Source organism: Protopterus annectens, chromosome 6.part0, assembly GCF_019279795.1.
Source record: "Protopterus annectens isolate FY-2018-M chromosome 6.part0, PAN1.0, whole genome shotgun sequence".
Lineage (NCBI taxonomy): Eukaryota > Metazoa > Chordata > Ceratodontiformes > Protopteridae > Protopterus > Protopterus annectens.
The window spans coordinates 1,353,495,572-1,353,517,170 of record NC_056737.1 but is presented as its reverse complement, the minus strand read 5'-3'; the positions used below and the strand labels follow the sequence as shown (position 1 = coordinate 1,353,517,170).

Sequence of the window (21,599 nt, the reverse complement as noted above, 5' to 3'; positions counted from 1 at the left end):
CAGATTTTTGCCTCATTTATTTGGTCTATTCCTCATAAAGTCATGGTTGACAAATCATGGAGGATTGAAGTCACTGAATAGTGACATAGATTTGAGTTTCTGAGTTCGTACCTTTTAAGGTGGAAAAAAAACTTCCGGCGAACATATTTTTATTTATTTATTTTTAATTAATTTGCAGTTTGTTTACCAGGATGGTCCACTGGGCCAAGAAGCGCCCGTTTTCAATGGAGTCTTGCAGAGAAAAGCTCCATAAAAACGAAAATTACATTCAAAGTGTTACGTTACAGTAAATACAGTAGTACAAGTAAAATCATAGAATTTAAAGATACAATTTCTGGATTGAACAAGTAAAAGTTGTAAGTTATAAAATTATAAGTAGTTATTTGCAGATAAATTTGATCCTGCTGTAGAAGTATAGGACACTGAAGTACATGAGATGTCAGAGGTGTAGAGATTAGAAGAAATTATGTGGGGTGGGAGCAGGAGCATTCCTAGAGGGATATTAGGTGCGAGTGAAGTGAGTTTTTAAAGGTAGTGTGGTTTGTGGTGGTCCGGATGGATGGTGGTAGGGAGTTCCATTGACATGCAAGGGCAAAGGATAGGAGATTTTTGCCTGGGGGGTGGGTAGGTTTATACAGTTCTATCAGGTTTTGATTGTTCGATCTTAAGTGTCTTTCTGGGAGGTGCATTTTAAATGTGGAGGAAAGGGAGGGACAGAGGGAGGGGCTGAAAATGAGTTTGTGTGCATGAATAAGTTGAGTGTAGGTGAGATAATTGGGCAGCTCTAGCCAATTTAGTTTGTGAAGGGCTACACAGTGATGAGTAGAAAATTTGTGGCCTGTGGCAAACTTGGCAATCTTATTATAGCAAGAAAAGAGTTTTGTCTTAAGATAGGATTGTAGGTTGGTTAGGAGTGGGGCACCATATAGGAGAGAAGGGATGAGAAATGTGGTAGAGAGAATGAACATGGTAGAGAGGGAGTGAGGTAGCGTTTATGGCGGTAAAGCATTCCAAGTTTTTGGTGGGTTTTTTTTATGTTTATTTGTAGGTGGAAGTTGAATTTAAGCTGGTCATCGATGTGAATACCTAGTAGTTTGGCATCAGATACTAATTCAAGGGATGTATTGTTCTGGCTGGTGATGGAAAATGACTTTTTATCTATAGTAGTGGTTTTAGAAGGGTTTAATAACATAAGTTTAGTTTTTGAGGCATTGAGTGCTAGGTGGTTGTCTATCATCTACTGTTCACTGGTAGTAAAAGCATCTTGGGTTAGCTTTATGAGTATGGGAATAGAGGGGGCAGAACAGATTATAGCTGAATCATCTGCGTATTGGATAAGATTTGCGTTGGGGAGTGAGAGGTGGAAATCGCTTATGAAAATATTGAACAGAAGGTGACCCATTGTGGAACCCTGTGGAACACCAGGGGGGTGTTGGGGAAGGAGGAGGTGACTTTTTTCCATTTAACTGCTTGTTGCCTATTTGAGAGGTAACTGGTGAACCAGTTGAGAGAGGAAAGGGATAGGTTTAGATTAGGGAGTTTAGCTAGGAGAATGTTGTGAGAGATGGTGTTGAAGGCCTTAGACAGGTCAAGTAGGAGGGTAGATACTGTACTGTCAGAGTCACGGGCTTTGTTAACAATTTTCGAGGAAGGAAAGAAGAGCAGTGGTAGTGCTGTGGCCAGGTCTAAATCCATGCTGTGTGGGAGTTAGTAAGTGATTGTTTATAAGATAGGGGAGTTGTTGTAGATGGATACATTTTTCAAGAAGTTTAGAGATGGGGATAGGATGGCGATAGGACGGAAATTTGTGATATTGTTATTGTTGCCTCCTTTGTGTAGGGGTATGATGAAGGCCTTTTTCCAAAGTTGGGGTATAGAGCCTTTTTGGATTTAGCAGTTGATTAGTATGCAGATGGGGAAGGCAATGGCTTTGGCTGCTATGTTTAGAAAGTATGAGGGAATGTTATCGGGGCATTGGAGCATGGTTTCAATTTCTGGAGAAGCTTTTTATGATAGATATGGGTATGGGTTTTATAGAGAAAGGAGGAGGTTGAGATGCTGAGGTAATTGAGAGTGAGGGTGAAGAAGAAGACAAGGGAGGGGATGTAGAGGTATAGGGTGTAGTGTTGTTTGAAAAGGATGAGGTTAGTTTGGTAACTGAGTTGATGAAAAAAGAATTAAATTGGGTGACAAGGTCCATGTCTAGTGCACTAGGGTCGGGACAAGGGTTTTCTTTTTTTCCAGGATTAAGGAGGGTGGAGATGCCATTCCAGAAATCTTTTGGATTTGTTTTATGGCTATTTTGTAGTAAGGAGAAATAGGTTTTGCAGTCTGCTAAAATAAGCTTTTTGACTTTGTTCTGAAGTATTTTGTATTCATGAAGGGTGGAGGGAGTCTTATTTTTCTGGTGGTGTACCCAGGCTTTATCTCTAATGCGCATGGCTAGTGTGTCTTTGGTTAGCCAAGGGGCAGTTTTGTTTTTTATTCTTTTAGTTTTTAGAGGGTCATAGCTGTCTAGGAAGTTTAAGAAAGTTGTATTGAAGTAGGTAACAGCATTTTCTACGGATAGAGTTTTTAGAGGGCTCCAGTTTATTCATTTTAGAGATTTAGAAAAGGTGTTGGGATTGAAGTTTTTTAGGGAGCGTGTAGTGATATAGTTATGAGATAGTTGTATGGGGAAAGGAAGGTGGCGAGCAAAAGTGGGGAGGTGATCGCTGAGGGAGTCGGGAAGTGTGCCACAGTCGGAGAAATAATGAGGGTGAGAAACTAGGACCCAGTCTAGGATACTACCACAGGAGAAATGTTTGGAGGGTCGAGTTGTGGAGTTGATGAGCTGAGAGAAATTATTGAGGTTAATATTTAGGGAGTTTGTGGGGGACTGAATGGAGGACCAATTAGTGTTCATGTCAACCAGAATTATAGTTTCATTGCTAATGTTGGTGGAAAGCCAGGAGAGAATATCTTCGAGTACTGAGATATTGTCTCCAGGGGGAATGTATAGAGAGGCTATACATATGTGTTTGTGTCTATTAACTTGAAGTAGAGCCAGAATTAATTCAGAATTATTGAATTGGGGAATAGTTTTAGTGTAAGTAATTGATAAGGAGGATATCCTGTTATTGTAGCAATTTTCTAAGTTTGTAAGAGAAATAGACATGTTATTCCTTCACACAGCAGTGCTGCCGCTGAGATTTACTGGTCAGAACTGGCAGATTTAACTACCCAGCCCTAGACCTGACCTTAACAACTTAAACAGAGGGTGCTTAACAATTGTAAAGTTCAGGCCTCGTACCACTTTAATGCTTAATTGATTTGTCTTTTTCCGAATATCAGAGCATAATCACTGCACTCACTGTACTACATAATAGTAATATACATGATGTCTTGTTATTAGTAAGGCTGTGATAGTGAAACCATTCTACCCTGTCAGGTATATTTTACTTATCTTTGTGTTTTTAACTGATGGTAATTAATATTCTCTCATACTATTTCAAGAAGTTTAGATTTAACCTCTCAAACCTCTTGCATCAGAGGTACATGGGATATACACATGACCCCTTCCTCATACTATTTCAAGAAGTTTAGATCTGACCTCTCAAACCACTTGTATCAGAGGCACATGGGATATATGCACATGACCCCTATGAACATAAGGTGTTTCAGCTATATGGCAATTCTGAATGCCCATAACTTACTTCTTTTTAAGTCATTTCAATGGAAAATTTCAGGCCAGTAAAGCCAAACCCCACTAGCTGTGGATATGCATATTTCGGCCTTGTTATGACCCCATCAGCACAGCACAAGCAGAGTGTTTGATTAAGCATAAGAAACAAAAGGCTGTTATACACAGCTGATGTCAATTACCATTAGGGTGACTGCAAAATATCTGAACTAACAAACTACAACAAGGAGTGAGAAGATCGCACAGAAAAACCAACCAGTAAAAATGAAATGAAAACTACAGCCAAGCTAGAACTTCCACTGAGTGACCTCTCAAACCTCTTGTATCAGAGGCACATGGGATATATGCATATGACCCTTATGAACATCAGGTGTTTCAGCTATATGGTGATTCTGAATGCCCATGAATTATTTCTTTTTAAGTTGCTTCAATGGACAATTTCAGGCCAATAAAGCCAAACCCCACTAGCTGTGGATATGTATATTTTGGCCTTGTAATGACCTCATCAGCACAGCACAAGCAGTGTGTTTGACTAAGCATAAGAAACACAGCTAGTGGGGTTTGGCTTTATTGGCCTGAAATTGTACAAAACTAGTTGGCATGACAGTCGATGATAATCTTAAATTTGACTTGCATATCCTCAACCTCATCAAGAAAATCCATCAAAAACTAGGTACCCTACACAGAGTAAAGAAATTCCTTATAAACTCTCCCAAAGTAACTTTAGCTACTATTTGCTTCATACCCTGTCTTCGTTATGGAGCCTCTATCATGACCATCCCACAATCTTCAATTAGTTCTAAACTTGACAACAAACAACAAAGTAACCAGATTCACTTGCAACAAACCTTATCAGACCCAGCACTCTGTACCACTAAAAACACTTAACTGGCTTCAACTTCCTCACCCAACAAAATCATCCATACCCTATCTGCCTACTCAGCAATTAGCCCCATACTCCAATACTGTCTTCTAAACCATCCTCTTTTAAACAATTATAAACACCTGTGACCATCTACAAACCACAAGGGGATGTTGGGGTTGGTCTCTGTTCCAGTAGTGTTGCTAGAACATGGAACAAAATTTCAGAATCAATCAGGTCTGTCTCACCCCTTCATCTTTTAAAACCATTACTAAAATATATCCTGTTTTTCTCCTGGCTTTGTCCATGCTTGTCATCTGGGACATAGCTCTCTAATGCCCTTCATCACCTTTCATATACCTCCATTTAACGCACTGAATCACTTAACCTGGTCACCCCCTAATACCTCACTTTATTGTATTTATTAAACTACTATACCTACTTCTAATTAGCACAGCCAAATTCCTATTCCATCACCACTTCTCTATTAACAGTTAAACGTACTCATTCCTACAAATACCTCTTAAATTACTCCTATCTATCTTAGACACCATACTTCTATCTGTATATTTTCATTACAGTGCTTGTATATTAATGTTTATGGATATCAATACAAATTTTGTAATGCTATGCATTCACCAAAATTGCATAATAAAATTTATTATAAATTTTGATTGCATTTAATATGATACCTTGGAGCTTTTCTCCCTTGGCTTCTGCTGAAAAAAGGCCCCTCTGCCCAGTCAGACTTTCCCAGTAAACAAATGTCAATAAATACATTTATTTTTCCTCACATTATTAAATGACTTACGTTTGCACATAGTGCATTGTTTCTCTGTAAATTAAAAAAGTTGTTTCTTTAATTTTACCTAAAATGTACTTGCTAGTCTGAATACTATTATAAACAATATTTTTATGAATCATGTAAGAGGTACTTTGCAACTGGTGTGTCGTTTCTCAATTTAATTTTCTCTTTCTCTCATTGAAAAGGCAAATTAAAATGAAGGAAGCAAACAGCAAACTTTTCTAAACCATGTGTATGACTTTAATATGAATTTAAATTGTATCGAGAATTTAAATTATATCAAATGATGCAAGTGTGGTAAATATATATGTTTTAGAGCATGAGCAATAAAATCTGCCCTAGAACAAGGTTTACTGAAGAGATTGTTGCTGTCGTATGTACAAAAAATAGATATATGGATCTGGGAAGAAACAGAGTAAAGCCAAAGAAAATAAAGACAGCAAGAGTTTTACACTCAGAGTAGATGCTTCACAACTTCTGTCTAAATTAGATCCATGTAATCGTAATGTGACGTTTCTTAAGGTCTTGTTTGAGAGGCATATAACTGGTGATGGTTGTTACTGCTTTACTGCATGGCCAGATAAATAAGAAAATATTGATTTGGATATTGTTTAGAGAAATAGAAATGATGGTTAAGCCGTTAAAATGGAAACCGCTTGTTATACATTTCAGCCAGTTAAATTGAAGTATAAAAAGAACAAACAAAATGCATTTAGAGATACATGAGAAAGAGAGACAGAGAGATGGAAAAATTATAAAATGTAAACCATATGCTAATTTCCTGTGGGAAGTGTTTTAATGACTTACTATCAGAAGTCTGATGCTACTTGCACCGACTCTGGTAACTGTGACTTCACAATTCCAAATCAGCTGAATTGCCAGACTTGCCTCCCTTCATGACCTATGTTAGTGCTTATTCCAGGGTCTGGAGCCATAGGAACTTTCAGGATTCGGTGTTTTAGAGCCTTTCAGGTTTTTTTGGCGTTGTATGATTTGGTGCTGTGAAGTTGGTGTTGTCAGCTTCAGAGCAGGTAGTTCTGACCTTCTGATAATAAACCATTCGTATTACAAGTAGCCAGTAGTCTTTTGTAAATATCAAGAAGTGGCAGAATTCTAAGCCGTTTGCCATCAGAAACAGTTTATGTAGGTTCTACAAAATTCTTCCTCTCATACTTGTGCAGAATGATCTTTTCTATTGCTGTGTTTATACTGGGGCATTTTCATAACACTATAGGGCTTAAGCATAATTAAGAGAAGGAAGGATAAAGTGGTCTTTGCAGGTTAAATTAACACTCATCTGTACCTCAGCATTCAGTGACTGTCAGGGTGACAGACAGTTTTACAAGTATACTTTAGTACAGAAGTGTAATTTGTTCACCACACTACTGCAGAAGGATCTTTTGCTCCCTCCAAAATGCAGCAAGCATGCTACTGATAGTAATGGACATAGAGGAGCTAAAGCCACATATTTCTGCATGGGAAGTGAGGAGCTTTGCCCCCCCCCCCCCCCCCACACACACACAAGCACACAGTTTTTATATTCTTCTGTAGACTATGTTTACACCGGACCAGAATTTGCAAAGCTGTCATTAGCTCCATGTTAGGAAACCATGCTCAGTATTTTGTTTGGTGCAGCAGTGTTTTCATGAGGTGGAACCTCTAATTTTAAAGGGGGGGGGGTCTAGAGATCATTCTCTCAAGATCTCAAGATCTTCTGAAAGTCCTCTTATGCCATTATGGTTTGGAAAAACTTGCAATGGGGAAATTAGAAATGTTAAAACTCAATTCGTACTAAATGTTTACTGTTTCGACTTTAAAAAGTATCAAAACTGAAATCCAAGCTGAAAGGAGGTGTATTGTACTTTTAACTTGTTCACACCTCCTTGATTGATGGTACCTAATTTCTGGCTTTGTTCGACAGTCAGCTGACCTAAGGAGTGATGCAAGATGAAAATGTGTGTGTGTCTGTGTGTTACAGGAGTGGAATATGGCAGTGTGCCAAGTACTCCAGTCTGTATATACTGTGAACCTATTTAGCAGGATCAGGACAGTGTCTGAAGGCAATGAGACAGAACAGAAAGATTTTAGGTAAAACTCTTAAAACCCTTTTCTAGGAGTCATTACACCAGTAGTTCCAGATGACTGAATAGAAGCAAAAGCATTGTACTGTTTGCTGCACCCTGAAACTAAGGTGGTAAATCAAGTAGGTATTCTGGCACTTACAGTCCAGCTAACCCTTCATAAGTAGCAGCCAGAGGCAGAACTAGACAAGTGGTTGAAAGAATAACCAACAGCTGTCCGTAAGGCAAAGTACTAATGTGGGCTGACCAGAGAAACAGTGTTTTATTGATTGATTGTGCCATTATTTGTCCCTGCTGCATGCTGATCATTAGCACCCTTCAACAACCAGTGCAGCCATATGCTCCACATAATCAGATAGTGTCAGCCAGGAAAAAATAAATTTACACTGAAATTAGAAGTGGTGTGTCTTTTTTCTTGTATGCCCTATTACCCTACCTATACCCAGCACCGCAACAGCTGGATCATGAAGTAGGCTTGCCATGGACGCCATCCGCTCAGTTCTGAAAAGAGAGTTCCCTCCAAGCAGCTCTGCTCATCCAAAGGAAGCAGGAGAGGTAGTTGACCCGGTCACTGGAAAAGGCACGCTGACCTTGTATCTTCTGACGTCTGAAGTGCCGGGCGGACACAGTAAGAGTCAACCCCTTGGGATTAGAAACACTTATTTTAAATTATATCTAACATTTTCAATTATTTCTCAAAAAATGTATTTGTTTCTTCATAGTGTATTTTTTGACTATATCTTGATTAGAAATACTGTCACTTTTTACATCTGTATCAGACATCCTTTCACTGTGGCATGAGATTTTGACCTCAGTTCACAACGTCATCTTCCTTGACACTCTTACAGTTTTACGTTTTGTTGTGTGTGTTTTTTTGATGTTGCATCATGAAACAATTATGTTGAAGTACAGATACGTAAAAAAAAAAATGCATACCACGAAAGCAGTAAATAACATTTAATCTGTTGCAGGCATTCACTTATTGATAATAGATTTCAATATTTTTACCCAAAAACAGATAGTCTAGCTGTTTGTTTATTATACTCCTTGAATGTAATTCTGTTTAAAGAGGTGATTGTTAGTCTTAGAGCCAGGCTGAATAAAATTCCAAGAGTCAATGGCACAAATGATCTTCCTAATGTTTAACTCGCATCATGATGATGTTTTTATAAAGGGAATGAATAATCTTTTTAGAAGTGAGCATGCTTCTTCTTCTTCTTCTTCTTTTGGCTTTTCCCGGTTAGGGGTCGCCACAGCGAATCACCCGTCCGCTCATGATTGGCAGTGGAGTTTTTTACAGTGTCGAGTTGCCAGCCCGGCGCCCAACCTTCCACAGAAGGCACACACTCACACCTAAGGCCAATTTAGAGTGACCAATCCACCTGCAGCATGTCTTTGGGATGTGGGAGGAAACCGGAGCACCCGGAGAAAACCCACCCAACCACAGGGAGGACATGCAGACTCCGCACAGAAGGCACCACAGCCGAGAATCGAACCGGAGAACCTCTTGCTGTGAGGCGACAATGCTAACTACTGCACCACTGTGGCTGTCCTAGAAGTGAGCATGCTATATTTCATAATTTTTAGAATGCCTATTTCACTGGCTTACATCTTGCTAAACGTTAACACAAAGTGATATGGTTATTAATTATTTTTTTCTTTACAGAAGCAATTTTTCACACATCAGTAAAGAGCATTTATTAACAGAACAGATTACTTCTATGACATAATCACAGCTGAATATATGTACCACATGATTTGTTGTTTTTATTATTCTTGGATGTTTTAGAAACCTGTGATGGCAATAGAATATATAGTTTTTCACTTTTGCAAAACACAGTGGTCCATTTCAGGATAGATATATAGGTTTACTGAAGCGGTTCTGGATTATGGCTTTTTTCCTAAATGATGTTTGTATTTTGACACTTGATGTTTTATCCCTTTATAAAAACAGAGCATCTATTTTCTTTTTATTTACCTGTCTTGCATAGTTCATGAAAGCTGTACTCTTCTTTGTCTCACTTATCCACTATTTTGTTAAATGGATGCTCCTATTTGTATCACTAAGTTTGTCTTTTTTCTCTGAAGACCTGGCTTTAATATTTATATGGATTTGAAGAACAGGCATGTAACTAATACAGAATACTTTTAAACAACTTTATTAAACATGACATTTTGAAAAAAGCTGTTAATACTGATAGTTAAAATAAACACATACATTCAGCAGTTAAGGATAACATGGAAGAGTGCCCACTTTAATGAAATTCTAACTGATTATAGTTTAGTACTTAGGACAAAGGAACTCTTGAAATTATTTTCCCATTACCTGATTCTTAATCTGAGAACCTTAAAATTTATAGAGCTTTGTTTTGTGTCAAATGTTATTAAGCGCTGCTACCTGGAAAATTGCAAGCTGTTTCTGATCCTTTATAACAAGGAAAATGTAAAGTGTTTTTGTAGCATAACAAAATATTATTGACCTGACCATCTTTGGCCAGGCTCCCCTGGGAAGCAAGACTGCTTCAGGGTTTCACAACAGCACAACTAATGACTTCTCTGTAGCTAACATCAAGAATGTACAGGAAGTAATTCCCTATACGATTGAAGTACTATATTTAGTAGGGAACAAAAAAAGGAAATGCCAGAGGGTCACAAGACTTTAGAGTTAGTGTGTTCTCTCACGAATATGTAGAGCAGAATGGCATAGAATGTTGGGAAATAGAATTTCTTGTTTTCTTTTTTCATTTTTTAGCAGTCGCTTGAAGACTATCTTGACTACTTTCCCGACTGTAGAGTTAAATAAAAATATTTACTGTTATATTTATATTCATATATGTCATTTTTTAAAACAAAATTTCAGTTCTGATATGTATTTAGCATTCAGTCTGCAATGACAGACCTCTTCTCATGTTGAGGGGCTTATTTCAGTCTCAGACCATTTAAAATAAATACCCAGATTAAAAAAATATTCTTGCTTTTGTAATATATTATGGAATTCGTTAAACATTGCTTTCAGGAGCAATTTAAGATTTCTTCAGCTACTAAATTAATATATTACTTTTTTGTATTAATTAGAGAGCTTTCACTCACTTTGGAACTGCAGTGGGTTAATTAATTATTCATCTGTGAAAACCTCAGATAATGTTAATTTCTGGAATGGAAACATACATCTGTATATCCGTTTCATTTTTTTGAGGGATCTTTTGCTAGAAACTCAGTAGGTACTAACATACATACATACCTGTCAACTGCTATGATATTTACCTTTAGATTAAAAATTGTTCCTACTACTAGTTAGTATTACTGGTCCCCTTTAGAAAGTGATTGATTAGTGTAGGTCCATACACTGTTGGATTACTAGATTAGATTAGATTATTAGATTAATCTAAATTATTGTAGAGATTTCTTATTTCTAACTGCAATGAGGCCTAGAATCACAGGACATTCTATGCTGAAAAATAAGAAAATTTATTTAATTTTTTATTTTAGTTTGTTTACCATGGTAGGGCACTGATCATAAGTGAACATTTTCAGGCCCACCCCAGGAGGAAACCACACAAAAATGTTCTTATACAAAGTTGCAAAGTTACATAAATCATCAGCCAGAATTGTTTTTGTAATAGAGTGGATAATAATAAGTTAAACAGAAACAGTAATAATTTGAATACAAGTAGTTGTCCTATAACACTAATAAAGTAATATGTACAGTGGAATACAGTACATTTGATACTAAAGAGACACCAGGTCATGTATAAGGCATTTACCAGCCAGAGTAAAAAACAGTGTTACCAAAATAGTAAGTGTAGTAGAAGAAAAATTATGTTAAGGTCTAGAGGTCATTAGTTGATACAGTTAGATGAGCACCACTTACATCAGCCTTGTTTGGTAACAGAAGATTTAAGTTAGAGCTCCAAGTTAGTGTAATTTTAAGGTAGGTGGGAAGTGATTAACAAAGTTTGGGTGGTAAGATGGAAGAACTCTGGTTAGTACATTGTAGTTTAGTTCTTGGGGTTTGCAAGATAAGACCAGATTGTGATGGAAGGTAATTGGAAGTGCTGGTAATAGTGAGTCTGACAGCAAAGGAAATAAATCTGTCAAAATGAAGATTGAAAAGGAATGAACCAGTAAGGAGGTTGTTCCTTTGCTTTACAAGAAGCCAGTTAGCTTTTTCAGTTGTGTTGCAGTGGTGTTCAGTTCTTAGGGAAGATTTTATTAGAGATGATAGGAAATTCATAGTCTAACTATGTAAGTAAGATTATTTTGCCAGTAGCTGCTTGCATGTTTTGGAAAAGAAGCAGAAGTGCTTGTGATCTCACAAGAGTAGACCATTCATTTTGGATCTGGTTTCCTCAATATGAACCCGTGTTATGATGTTTTTCCCTTGTATTCCCAGTTCTACCTCCTCAGCAATGGGCCCTTTCATTCTGGCAGTTGGAATGTGTAGTGGCTTGCAGAGGTGCATTTGGCAGCTTCAGAAATATGCTGTTCTGCATGCCTGTTTAACTGTTATTTATATTGGGTATTTACAAAGGGGGAGTAGTCATGTTACTTGTGTTATCCATTGTTCTGCGGATGTATATAATTACTGGGAATGCCTTAAATAACAGAACTTTTAAGATGTACTTTGGTCCTTTGAGTCAGCAGAGAAATTCATGAACTAAAGCAGAAGAAAACGTTGAGGAATTTTCAAGTCTGATAGGCAGCAAATAAAAATATGGGAACTCTGGAAGTTGCACTTTTTTACTGATTTTGAATGTACTTGTTAAATCTTATTAGAACATTGCACAACTTTGAAACATTTTTATTTATTTATTTTGAATTTGCTAACTGGGTAATCAGGCTGGACCAATGACACTTTATACAAACAAGGAAAATGATATACTATGTAAACAAAAGGTATCACTAAGGTAGTTGTACAAAGAAGGAGAAATACAATACTATATAAATATAGATGCTAACACATTTCTAACATACAGACATTGAAATAAGAAAACAATGCCAAATATATACAATATATCTGTTTTCTAGTATTTAAGGACATGTCTTAGGTTTGATTTCCTAGGATTACCCATATAACTGACATATCAATCCTCTAAAACAATAGTGACCATATCAAAGAAATGTTGTTCTCCACTCTCTCCCATCTTCCCTTCTTCCTTCAGTCTCCCTTATTCCCCTGCAGTGCACCTCTTCCTTATCCTGTTATTCAAATTTAATAAATTGTGCTTGTCCCACTACTACTGCATCCCAAATATATATCTGTGAAGCTCTTCTTCTTCCTAACATTAACTAGTGTGACTGCTAAACTATATCATTTTTATGTAACTCTTCTAATTCCTAACCTTCATTCTCATGCTTATCAGTTTTTTTCTACCTCCACTCTCACTCTCTCATTTTTACATTTCTTACAGGAATTTCATGAGTCATTTGTTTTCACTGTATCTTCACTTGTATGTTTTATAATCTTATGTTGCATTGTATATATGTACTATTTTAAGGTCTGTGTCAGTTATTTGTTTGCTTATCTATATTGGGTTGTCCATCTTGGTAGATGAAGTAAGTCCATTTGGGATTGACAATATAATTACCACATTTAAATAAGTAAATAAATAAGTGTACATGTTGTTATACTGAAACAGAATGGCCATAAACATGGACTTACATGTACCAATTCTGAGATGGCCGTTTCTCAGAATATTCCCTTTAGTCTGATGTATGGTGATCTCAAACTTAGTATAAGTTCAGGGAGGATGTGAAGGGGGGCTTGCCCCCTGAAAAAAATAGTTGAAAGTAGAAGAGCAATGTTTAATATTCATTCTTCACCTGCATTTTTGGAGGGGGGGTCTGCATTTTCTGTCATTTCAATAGAGATTCACATACGGTAACATTTTTACTTTAGTTGAAATATGAGAGAGCAGAACAAATTCGGAGTAGGAAGGGTCCACCTAAAAAATATGAAAGAAAGAAGAGGTAAAATGTGTCAGAAGTAGGGAAGGGAGGAATTTTAAGAGGCTACAAGAAGGCTGGTAGGATTAATAGCAACTGAGAAGCTGAAACAGGTGGAAGGGATCATAACAGGGTGAAGAAAAAAGGAGCATATCAAATTTCAAAAGTGTATGGAAACTGAAGTGTGAACAGTTTAATCTTTTAAGAACAAAAGTCCACTTACCATCCTCATTCCATCTAAAACGTTCCAGGAAAATTTTCTTTCTAAAAATTCTAAAATTTTAGCTCTATCAAGAGTAGGGCACATTTCAAGTTATCTACAGATGTATGTTGGTGATATTAGCATGTGTACTGTAGACCCTAACTGTAGTTACTGTCACACTTGAAAAAGCAGAGAGTATTCAGATTGTCTCAGTTTCTTCCATTAAAATGAAAACCTGCTAATTTGTTCGATATTTCACTATAAAAAATGAAATGGAGTAACACTTGACCCCTGCTGTCATTTTCCACGACAGGCTAAAGCTGAGTATCTGTATCTGAGTCCAGTAACAAAGCAGTTAAGTGAAAAGTTGTAGCATTTGTCTGTACTGTTTTACATTTGCATGTTCAGCTGTGCTTAGGAGGTCCTTCCTTCAGTAGTTTGTATTGTAAATGTTCTAAGTGTTTTTAAGCTCAAATATGATAATTTTATTTGACAGTGCTTACTTTTATTTCTGATTTTAAATAGACATTTCCGTGAGTCCTACTATATTTTTGCATTACACTACTGTTTAACATGTTAGGCTACAGTTTAGAAGACTTTAGATTGAATCTTTATACACCTTGTTTGTTTACTCTTGGATCCTTAGCAACTGTTTCAAGTTCATTGTTGTTGCGTCTTTCAGCTTTTCCCGGTTAGGGGTCGCCACAGCGGAACTCCGGTCCGCTAATGATTGGTAGTTGATTTTTACATGCCGAGTTACCAGCCCTGAAGCACAACCTTCAACGAAGGTACGCCCATTCACGCATATCTCCACGCAGAAGACGCTGTAGCTGAGTCGAACAGCGTCTTACTGTGAGGCGACAATGCTACTGCAGCACCACCACTGCGGGTTCAAGTTCATTGTGATTATGGATAACCCATATAATGGATCTATGGTTCCAGTCTGCTTAGTTCAAAAATTAAAATAGCCTGTCATCTGGCTTAGTATTGCTTAAATCTGTGTCTGAATCCCACTGTATGCTGCTGATAATGAACTACTTGTACAGAATAGTAACCTGTTTGTAGCCAGTGGTCAGTGAAATGTGATTTGTATTTCAGCATTGTGCCTTGTGCTTTTCTGCAGATATGTGGCCAAGTGCAGATTTTACTGAAACGTTGTGTAAGGAGTGTTTCTTCAGTACCTTGGCCAGCTCATTCATCACCATTTTAATCAAGTTCTGTAAATCATGTTGTATTTGTATGTGTCCCTTCTTTTTTCTTGCAACTAAAGCAGACAAAATTGCTTAGTCTCTTTTACCTTTATTTTGCATCAAGAAATGTAATAAAATTGTATCATTTTGTATAATTAAATACCTGTTCTTAGTTACTACTGATGTTTGGCTTGATGTGGTTTTGTATGGAGCAACAGGAAACATGTTAAAGCAACGTTGGCTTTATTTTTATAAACTGAGACCTGTTTAATACAGATGGTGGTCTACGATAGCAATAATAGATTTTTGGATGAATGTTAATTTTTTTAACATTTGAATGTACTATTCTTGATATGATCTCACATCAGCAGTAAAGTATTTTCAGTAGTTAGTAATAACATATGGGTATTTTTATGTTCCTCATTTCAGTTTTGTCTCTTTTGTTGTTGTGACTTTTACCAGCAGTGGCATGTTTGATGGTGCTGATATACTGTCTTCCCACTGGTTCCAAAGCCAATATGAGCTGAAGACATTTCTGCTGCTATCACTTATATTGTTATGCCAAATCCTTTGAAGCCGAAACATTGGCTGGGTTTTATATTATTTTAAAAATGTACTTATTCCCCAGCTACTTGAACAGACTTTATTTATTTTAGTTTTAGTACCTGCTTTATCCTGCTTTGGGATTTTTTTTAACTTTTTAACATTTTTTCATCATTTGTTTTATTTATATCATAATTGGATCAGTGAGTCTAGTGTCTTAAAACACTTAATGAACAAACAACCAGGCACAAGGTAGAATATACTAAATGTATCCTCCCCTCACAAGCATCTTGGCAAAAATGCCTTCTAGGGGAGCTAAACAGAAACCAAAAAATAAGATTTATATAAATTAAATATTAATTGAAATGATTATCTTTCAATGTTAAAGAAACAAAACAGTACTCTATCCGTCCATAACAATTTTTCCCATTTTTGCCCATAGGGTCTTAAGTACTGCAGTAAAGTCTCATTTTTCAGACCAAGTGGTGACATAGTTCTAAATTTATTTAAATAATTTTAGCTTCCAAAATATGTAAAGTACTAATGAGACCCCCCTTCCTCTATACAAATGTTAACAAGCACAATAAATCTGAAATCAGATGCATTACAGTTATAACTAACATTCCAAAGCAAGAGCAGCCACAGAATTGGCAACATTTTCATTCTTTATATCAGAAAAATGCTCTTGTATTTTCATTTCACTTGTCTTTTGGTTTGCCCAGTATACTGTTTACTTTTTTGGTAATTGTATTTAATAGTATATGCTCTGGGATTACAAGAAAAAAATCCTTCAAAATATAGGTTCACTGTATTTCTTCCAGATATCTTTGAACAAGTTATTTTGGAAAACAGTGAGTACCTACAGACTTCCATACTCAGTTTGTAATGTGCCTTGGTTTAGAACTTCCTTAAATGGCTTCAACATAAAATTTAAAACCATTATCTTGAAGAGATGAATTAAAGCGCAAGAGATGTGTTTACTTATGGTAAAATTTAGAACTGCAGCAGTTAAGTAGTTTGATGGTAGAGGTTACAGCTAAGGAGTCAGCAGTAGTCCAAAACACTGAAACTGCTCGTATTCTGACCCAAAGGATGTGGAGAAAAGAAAAGGGAAAGAACCAAAAAGAAGCCGAATAAAACAAGATTCACGCAAAAATAAATAAATAAATGTAAATACAAATGAAAAGTATGAGTATGTATTGTAACTCTGGACCTAAAAGTAGAGCTTCATCCGCATGAATAGCTAGAACTGAGACAGTAGGCATTAGGCAAATCAGCACAGCAATCATTCTCAGGCTGGTAAACTCCATTGTCAACTATTACACTGCACTGTTCAATGCTGCTTCTCCATTGCTCAAGAGATGAATGTTAAAAGTGACAAAATGCAGGGAAAAGAGAGTGCAGTCCATGTTATACTCCGCTATCCAGCATTCTGGTGAATACCCATGAAACTGATATCTGATGTGGTAGAGCTGTAGCTGCTGGAAGAGCTAGGATACAGTACCCAGCTACCATCTCTTAGTTGGATGTTTTGAAAGAACAGTCCTTTGCTAAATATGGCCACAAGAAAGACCTTGATCAGAATGTCACATGCATCTTGTAATGTTTTCTGTAAGTATTTAGGGATGACCAGGCAGCAAGTACATGGATTTTCATGAACGTTTTATTCAATGAACGCTGTACATGTAGAGACAGTGTTGGGATCATGCACTCAAAAATAGTATTTCAGTTTTCTTTTCATATTTGTCATAAAATAAAAACACTAAATATGCTAGTGCTTTTACAGTTCTTAATTGTAGCATATTTATTTACAAAAAATAACTATTTTAAAAGCATACACTGTTGTAAACATGGTATATGTCTGGCTGCATTCTTGTTTTTGTCATGTCCACTAGAAACATTACTTTCCTAGAAAAAATTTCAAATCTTCAGAAGTGCCAGGCTCAAAGGAAGGAAGCAGGATCTTAAGCTTTTCCAGCATAACTGTGTGTGTGTGTGTGTGTGTGTGTGTGTGTGTGTGTGTGTGTGTGTGTGTGTGTGTGTGTGTGTGTGTATATATATATATATATATAGAGAGAGAGAGAGATTGAGATCATCAGCTTTTTAACTCTTTCGTGAAAATGTTTAAATACTTCAAGGAAAACTGAGATATTAAAGAGTAAATAGTGTAGAAATTTGAAGATGTATAAAACATAGGATTCAGATTGATTTGCTGAAAGTAGTTTCAACAAATGCAATCTGATCAAAAACTTTTCGACAAAACTACCTTCAGCAATCATTACAAAATTTTTTTGGAGGGGCTCACCCCCCTGCGTCCCAGCCTTGCAGGAGGGCAACATCCATCACACCCACCGGACTTGTTTATACCAACTATGAGGCTGCACAACAGTGTGGAAAAAGGCAAACTGCACTGTCTGTGAAAGTAGTTTCTGTGAATGGTATTTGTTCTTTTTGAGTTCCCTGACACTACCTTTGTTGACCTGCCACCCTTCCAAAGCATGATACTAGTATGTTTAGTGCTTTAAATGTCAATGTTTTATGTAATCTGTACTTTCTGATTCCATTCTCTTCTGGTGTCACACTTGTTGGTATAATAAAAACCTATCTGTGGGAAAAAAAAGGTTCATATATATTTAAGTACGTTATAAGAATTTTTAAAGATGGACAAAATCTGTATTTGTATTATGCTGTAACATTGTTGCAAAGCAACTTAGGCTTTCCCAGCCCAAAAGATCCAATCATTCTCAAACAGGATTTTTAATTTCATTAGGCCATTAACGTTGGAGGAGCTATTTCTTCATTTGATTGGGGACCCTTTATTATTTTATAACTATTTTTGCATTTATGTGTTGCCCAGAGATCTGTGTTAGCTTCATAGGTTCAAGGGAAGTAACAGGCAATCAGTCTGCAGACTATTTCAAGCCTGGCAAAAAAAAAAAAAACTATCAAAAATTTCCCTCTAGCCTTAAGGAGGTCAAGACAAGATAGACTGGGGGAGTGAATTTAAGGCTGCCTCTCCAGTTATCTGGGTTTACCTTGAAAGTGGCAAAAGTGCTACTCTGCTTGACATGTAGTGGAAGTTTATTCCAGAGGTGAGGGGTACATTGGGATAGGAATATATCATGCCAAACTGTCTTATTTATCTACTGATGAAGGTTTAGCCCCTTTAACCAAGCATTTGATGTGCCATTACTTCTGTGAATGAATAGGAAATCAAATAGGGTTGGAGCTTTCATGGAATGAAAGGATAGACATAAATCTCCACAGAGGAGTCTGTAAGAGACTGAGTACAGAGAAAGGACTGCCAAGTCAGTCTCTCTTGATTACCAAGATGTTTGAGGCCACTGATTTTTTTAGTTATGAATCTCTGAGGTCCCTCAAGTTGTGTGATATGTTTAGATAAATCCATGCCATGGTGCATTATTTTCAATAATGAGTCTGTTAAGGAATGAGTAAAGGGGAATTAAGACTTCTTTGGATCTAGTGGAAATGCCTTCAGAAATTAGATGGGCCAGATAAAAGGCCTTCCGAATTACTATGGAAACATGATGGTCAAATGATAAGAAATTATCATTGAGTACCAGATGCCTTACTACGGTTTCTGACTATATCCAAATTTGCTATCACTTTTCCTCAAACTAGCCACAATAATGACCCAATATCAACTCAGTACTCCTCAATAAATTCTTCCCAACCTTTTTCGTTCTCTCCTATTCCTACCACTACCATAACTATACTTCTGCTAAAGCTCAAACGTGGTAGTACTGCCCCAAACAACTTACCCCCTGAATATTTACAAATTTCAGCCAGACCTATCTTTACCCTATATCTTTATCCCTTTGGTATTCTCATAAACAGCTCTATTCTAGAATCCTATGTACCTTCCATCTGGAAAAAAAGTCTTCATTCTCCTCCTACACAAAGGCGACAACAATACAGACATATATAATTTCTGTCCCATAGCCATATCATCCCCATCTCTAAAATAATGGAAAAATATATTCAAACCCACTTTATGAATTATCTAATCCACTACTCAACATGGTTTTCAGCCTGGACACAGTACCATGACTGCTCTCCTATCCTTCTTTAACACTGTTAACCATGATTGTAATGAAGGTAAACTTGTGTCTGCATCATGCTCAATCTCTTAAAAGCCTTTGATACCATCTCCCATTCTTGCCTCCTTTCAAAGCTTTCACACCTGGGCATGTCCACTCCTGTTTTTGACTGGTTTATCAACTGTCTTACAAACAGATAATCTACCAAATGTCTACACTCCCTCTCACCTTTCCTTACTACTTCCACTGGAGTTCCTCAAGGGTTCATCATAGGGCCACTTCTTTTCAACATTTTCATAAATAACTTTCACTTTGCTCTCACTCATGGTTCTGTAGTTCAGTATGCAGATGACTCTACAATCATCTGCTCTACCACCTCAGAATCAAAACCTCTGGCTAAGACCCAAAACACTTTTTCCACAACTGAAGCCTGGATGACCAACAATCACCTAGCCCTTAACCGTAATAAAACCAAGCTCCTGCTCTTCACCCACCCAAAAACCACCGCTATTAAGTCCAAATTTATCATTTACTCTTTTAACAAAATTGCCATAGAGGTAGTTCCCTATACCAAGCTACTTGGTATTGCCATAGATGAAAACTTAATATCTGACCAGCTCATCTACAATAACATTAAAAAACTCACCATAAACTCAGCACCCTTTATAGACATAAACACTTTTTAAACCACTCCACTAGAAAAACTCTTGACTCAACATTTCTTATACCTTCTCTCCTCTATGGTGCTCCCATTCTAACAAACATCCAGTTCTGCTTAAAAACTAAGATGGACACCTGCAATAACAAAATTGCCATGTTTGTAACTAATGCAAAATATTCATCCCATCATTGCTGTTCACTACAATCCCTGAACTGATTAGAACTCGGCCAACATCTCACATACATACATACAACTGTCTACAGCACACAAAATGATCTAGAAACCTCTTGAATGCCCAGCCCTTCCTTCCTTTTTGACTCCTTATCAACCTAATAGGCATCTCAGATCTGAAAATCAATCTGTTATCCAAGTACCTGGCATAAAAATAATTGTAAAGCTATAATTGCATAGTTTGTATGTCTTATCTGTTCAAGTCTTTTCTTTTTTACTGCTTACTGTGTGCCATGAGTAAAAAAAAATGTCTTCATAACTTTTTAGCCACATAATTGTATGATGTTCCAAGTGAGTTTTATGTTTTCACTCCTTCTAAATCTATGTTTAACTAATGTCTGTTATCTTGTACATTGTTTGTGGAGCTTTTCTCCCAAGGCCTCCACTGAAAATGGGATAATTTCAGCCCAGTGTACTTTCCTGGTCAACAAAAGCAAATAAATAAAACAAGTAAATATACACACACACACATACTCATACACAGAGAGAAAGAGTAAGTGAACCAATGAGAATGGGCCAATGTCAGTTTTAGCCATTATTTCACTTGAGAAAAAAGTGTAACGACTGAGATTGGAGTATCAAACTTGCTATTAACTCTGACATTACTTATTTTGCACAAACATATAATCAAATGAATATATTTTTTTGTTTCTGCAGATGAAGCAACAGTGAAGAAGAAACCTGCTCCAAAGACTCCCCCAAAGACAGGTATTTCAGTGTTTCTAAATGAAGTAATGTTTTTAACATGACCTTATAATGTAAGGTTTATAATACTGCTGAGTCACTAAAGAAAAGTTGAGCTTTGCTACAGCAGTTACTTAAGAGCTACGAAATAGGGCAAAGCAGTGCATACTGCCTACCTTCACCTGGCAAAGGCATTTGATACAGTACCTCACTCGGTTATTATAGAGAAACTCACAATTGTAGGCATAAGTCCCTGATTCATCCAGTGGATAGCCATATGGCTCATGGGTAGGACACATGAAGTAAGGGTGGGGGAATCCCCTTCCACCAAGAGGCCTGTTACTTCTGGTGTCCCATAGGGTTCTGTACTGGGACCATTCCTGTTTGGAATAAACTTCTCTGAAGTCAAGAGAAGTGTAGAGGGCCTTTGGCTGACCAAATTTGCTGATGATAGCAAGCTGGGTGCAGTCAGTGAATCCCCCAAAGATGTAGATATTGTCCAGAAGGATCTGACAAAAACTGGTGCCAGAGCCGTGGCCTAAAACTAAATGCAAAAAATGCATAATTATACCTTTTGGGAAGATGACCACCCATGCAAATTACAACATTGATATCATTCCTCTAAGAATGGACTGGGACTTAATTCAGGTT

At 36.9% G+C, this 21,599-nt stretch overlaps 1 protein-coding gene across 2 annotated transcripts in view; it reads left to right on the top strand.

The window, feature by feature from the left end:
- The window catches only part of MYLK (myosin light chain kinase), a 2,381,262-nt gene that overhangs the window by 1,795,650 nt on the left and 564,013 nt on the right, over positions 1 to 21,599 (top strand). For both annotated transcript variants that reach the window (XM_044074915.1, XM_044074916.1), the window contains exon 19: positions 20,922 to 20,972. In XM_044074915.1, coding sequence (XP_043930850.1) covers positions 20,922 to 20,972 — 51 coding nt within the window. The remainder of the gene's footprint in view (positions 1 to 20,921; positions 20,973 to 21,599) is intronic.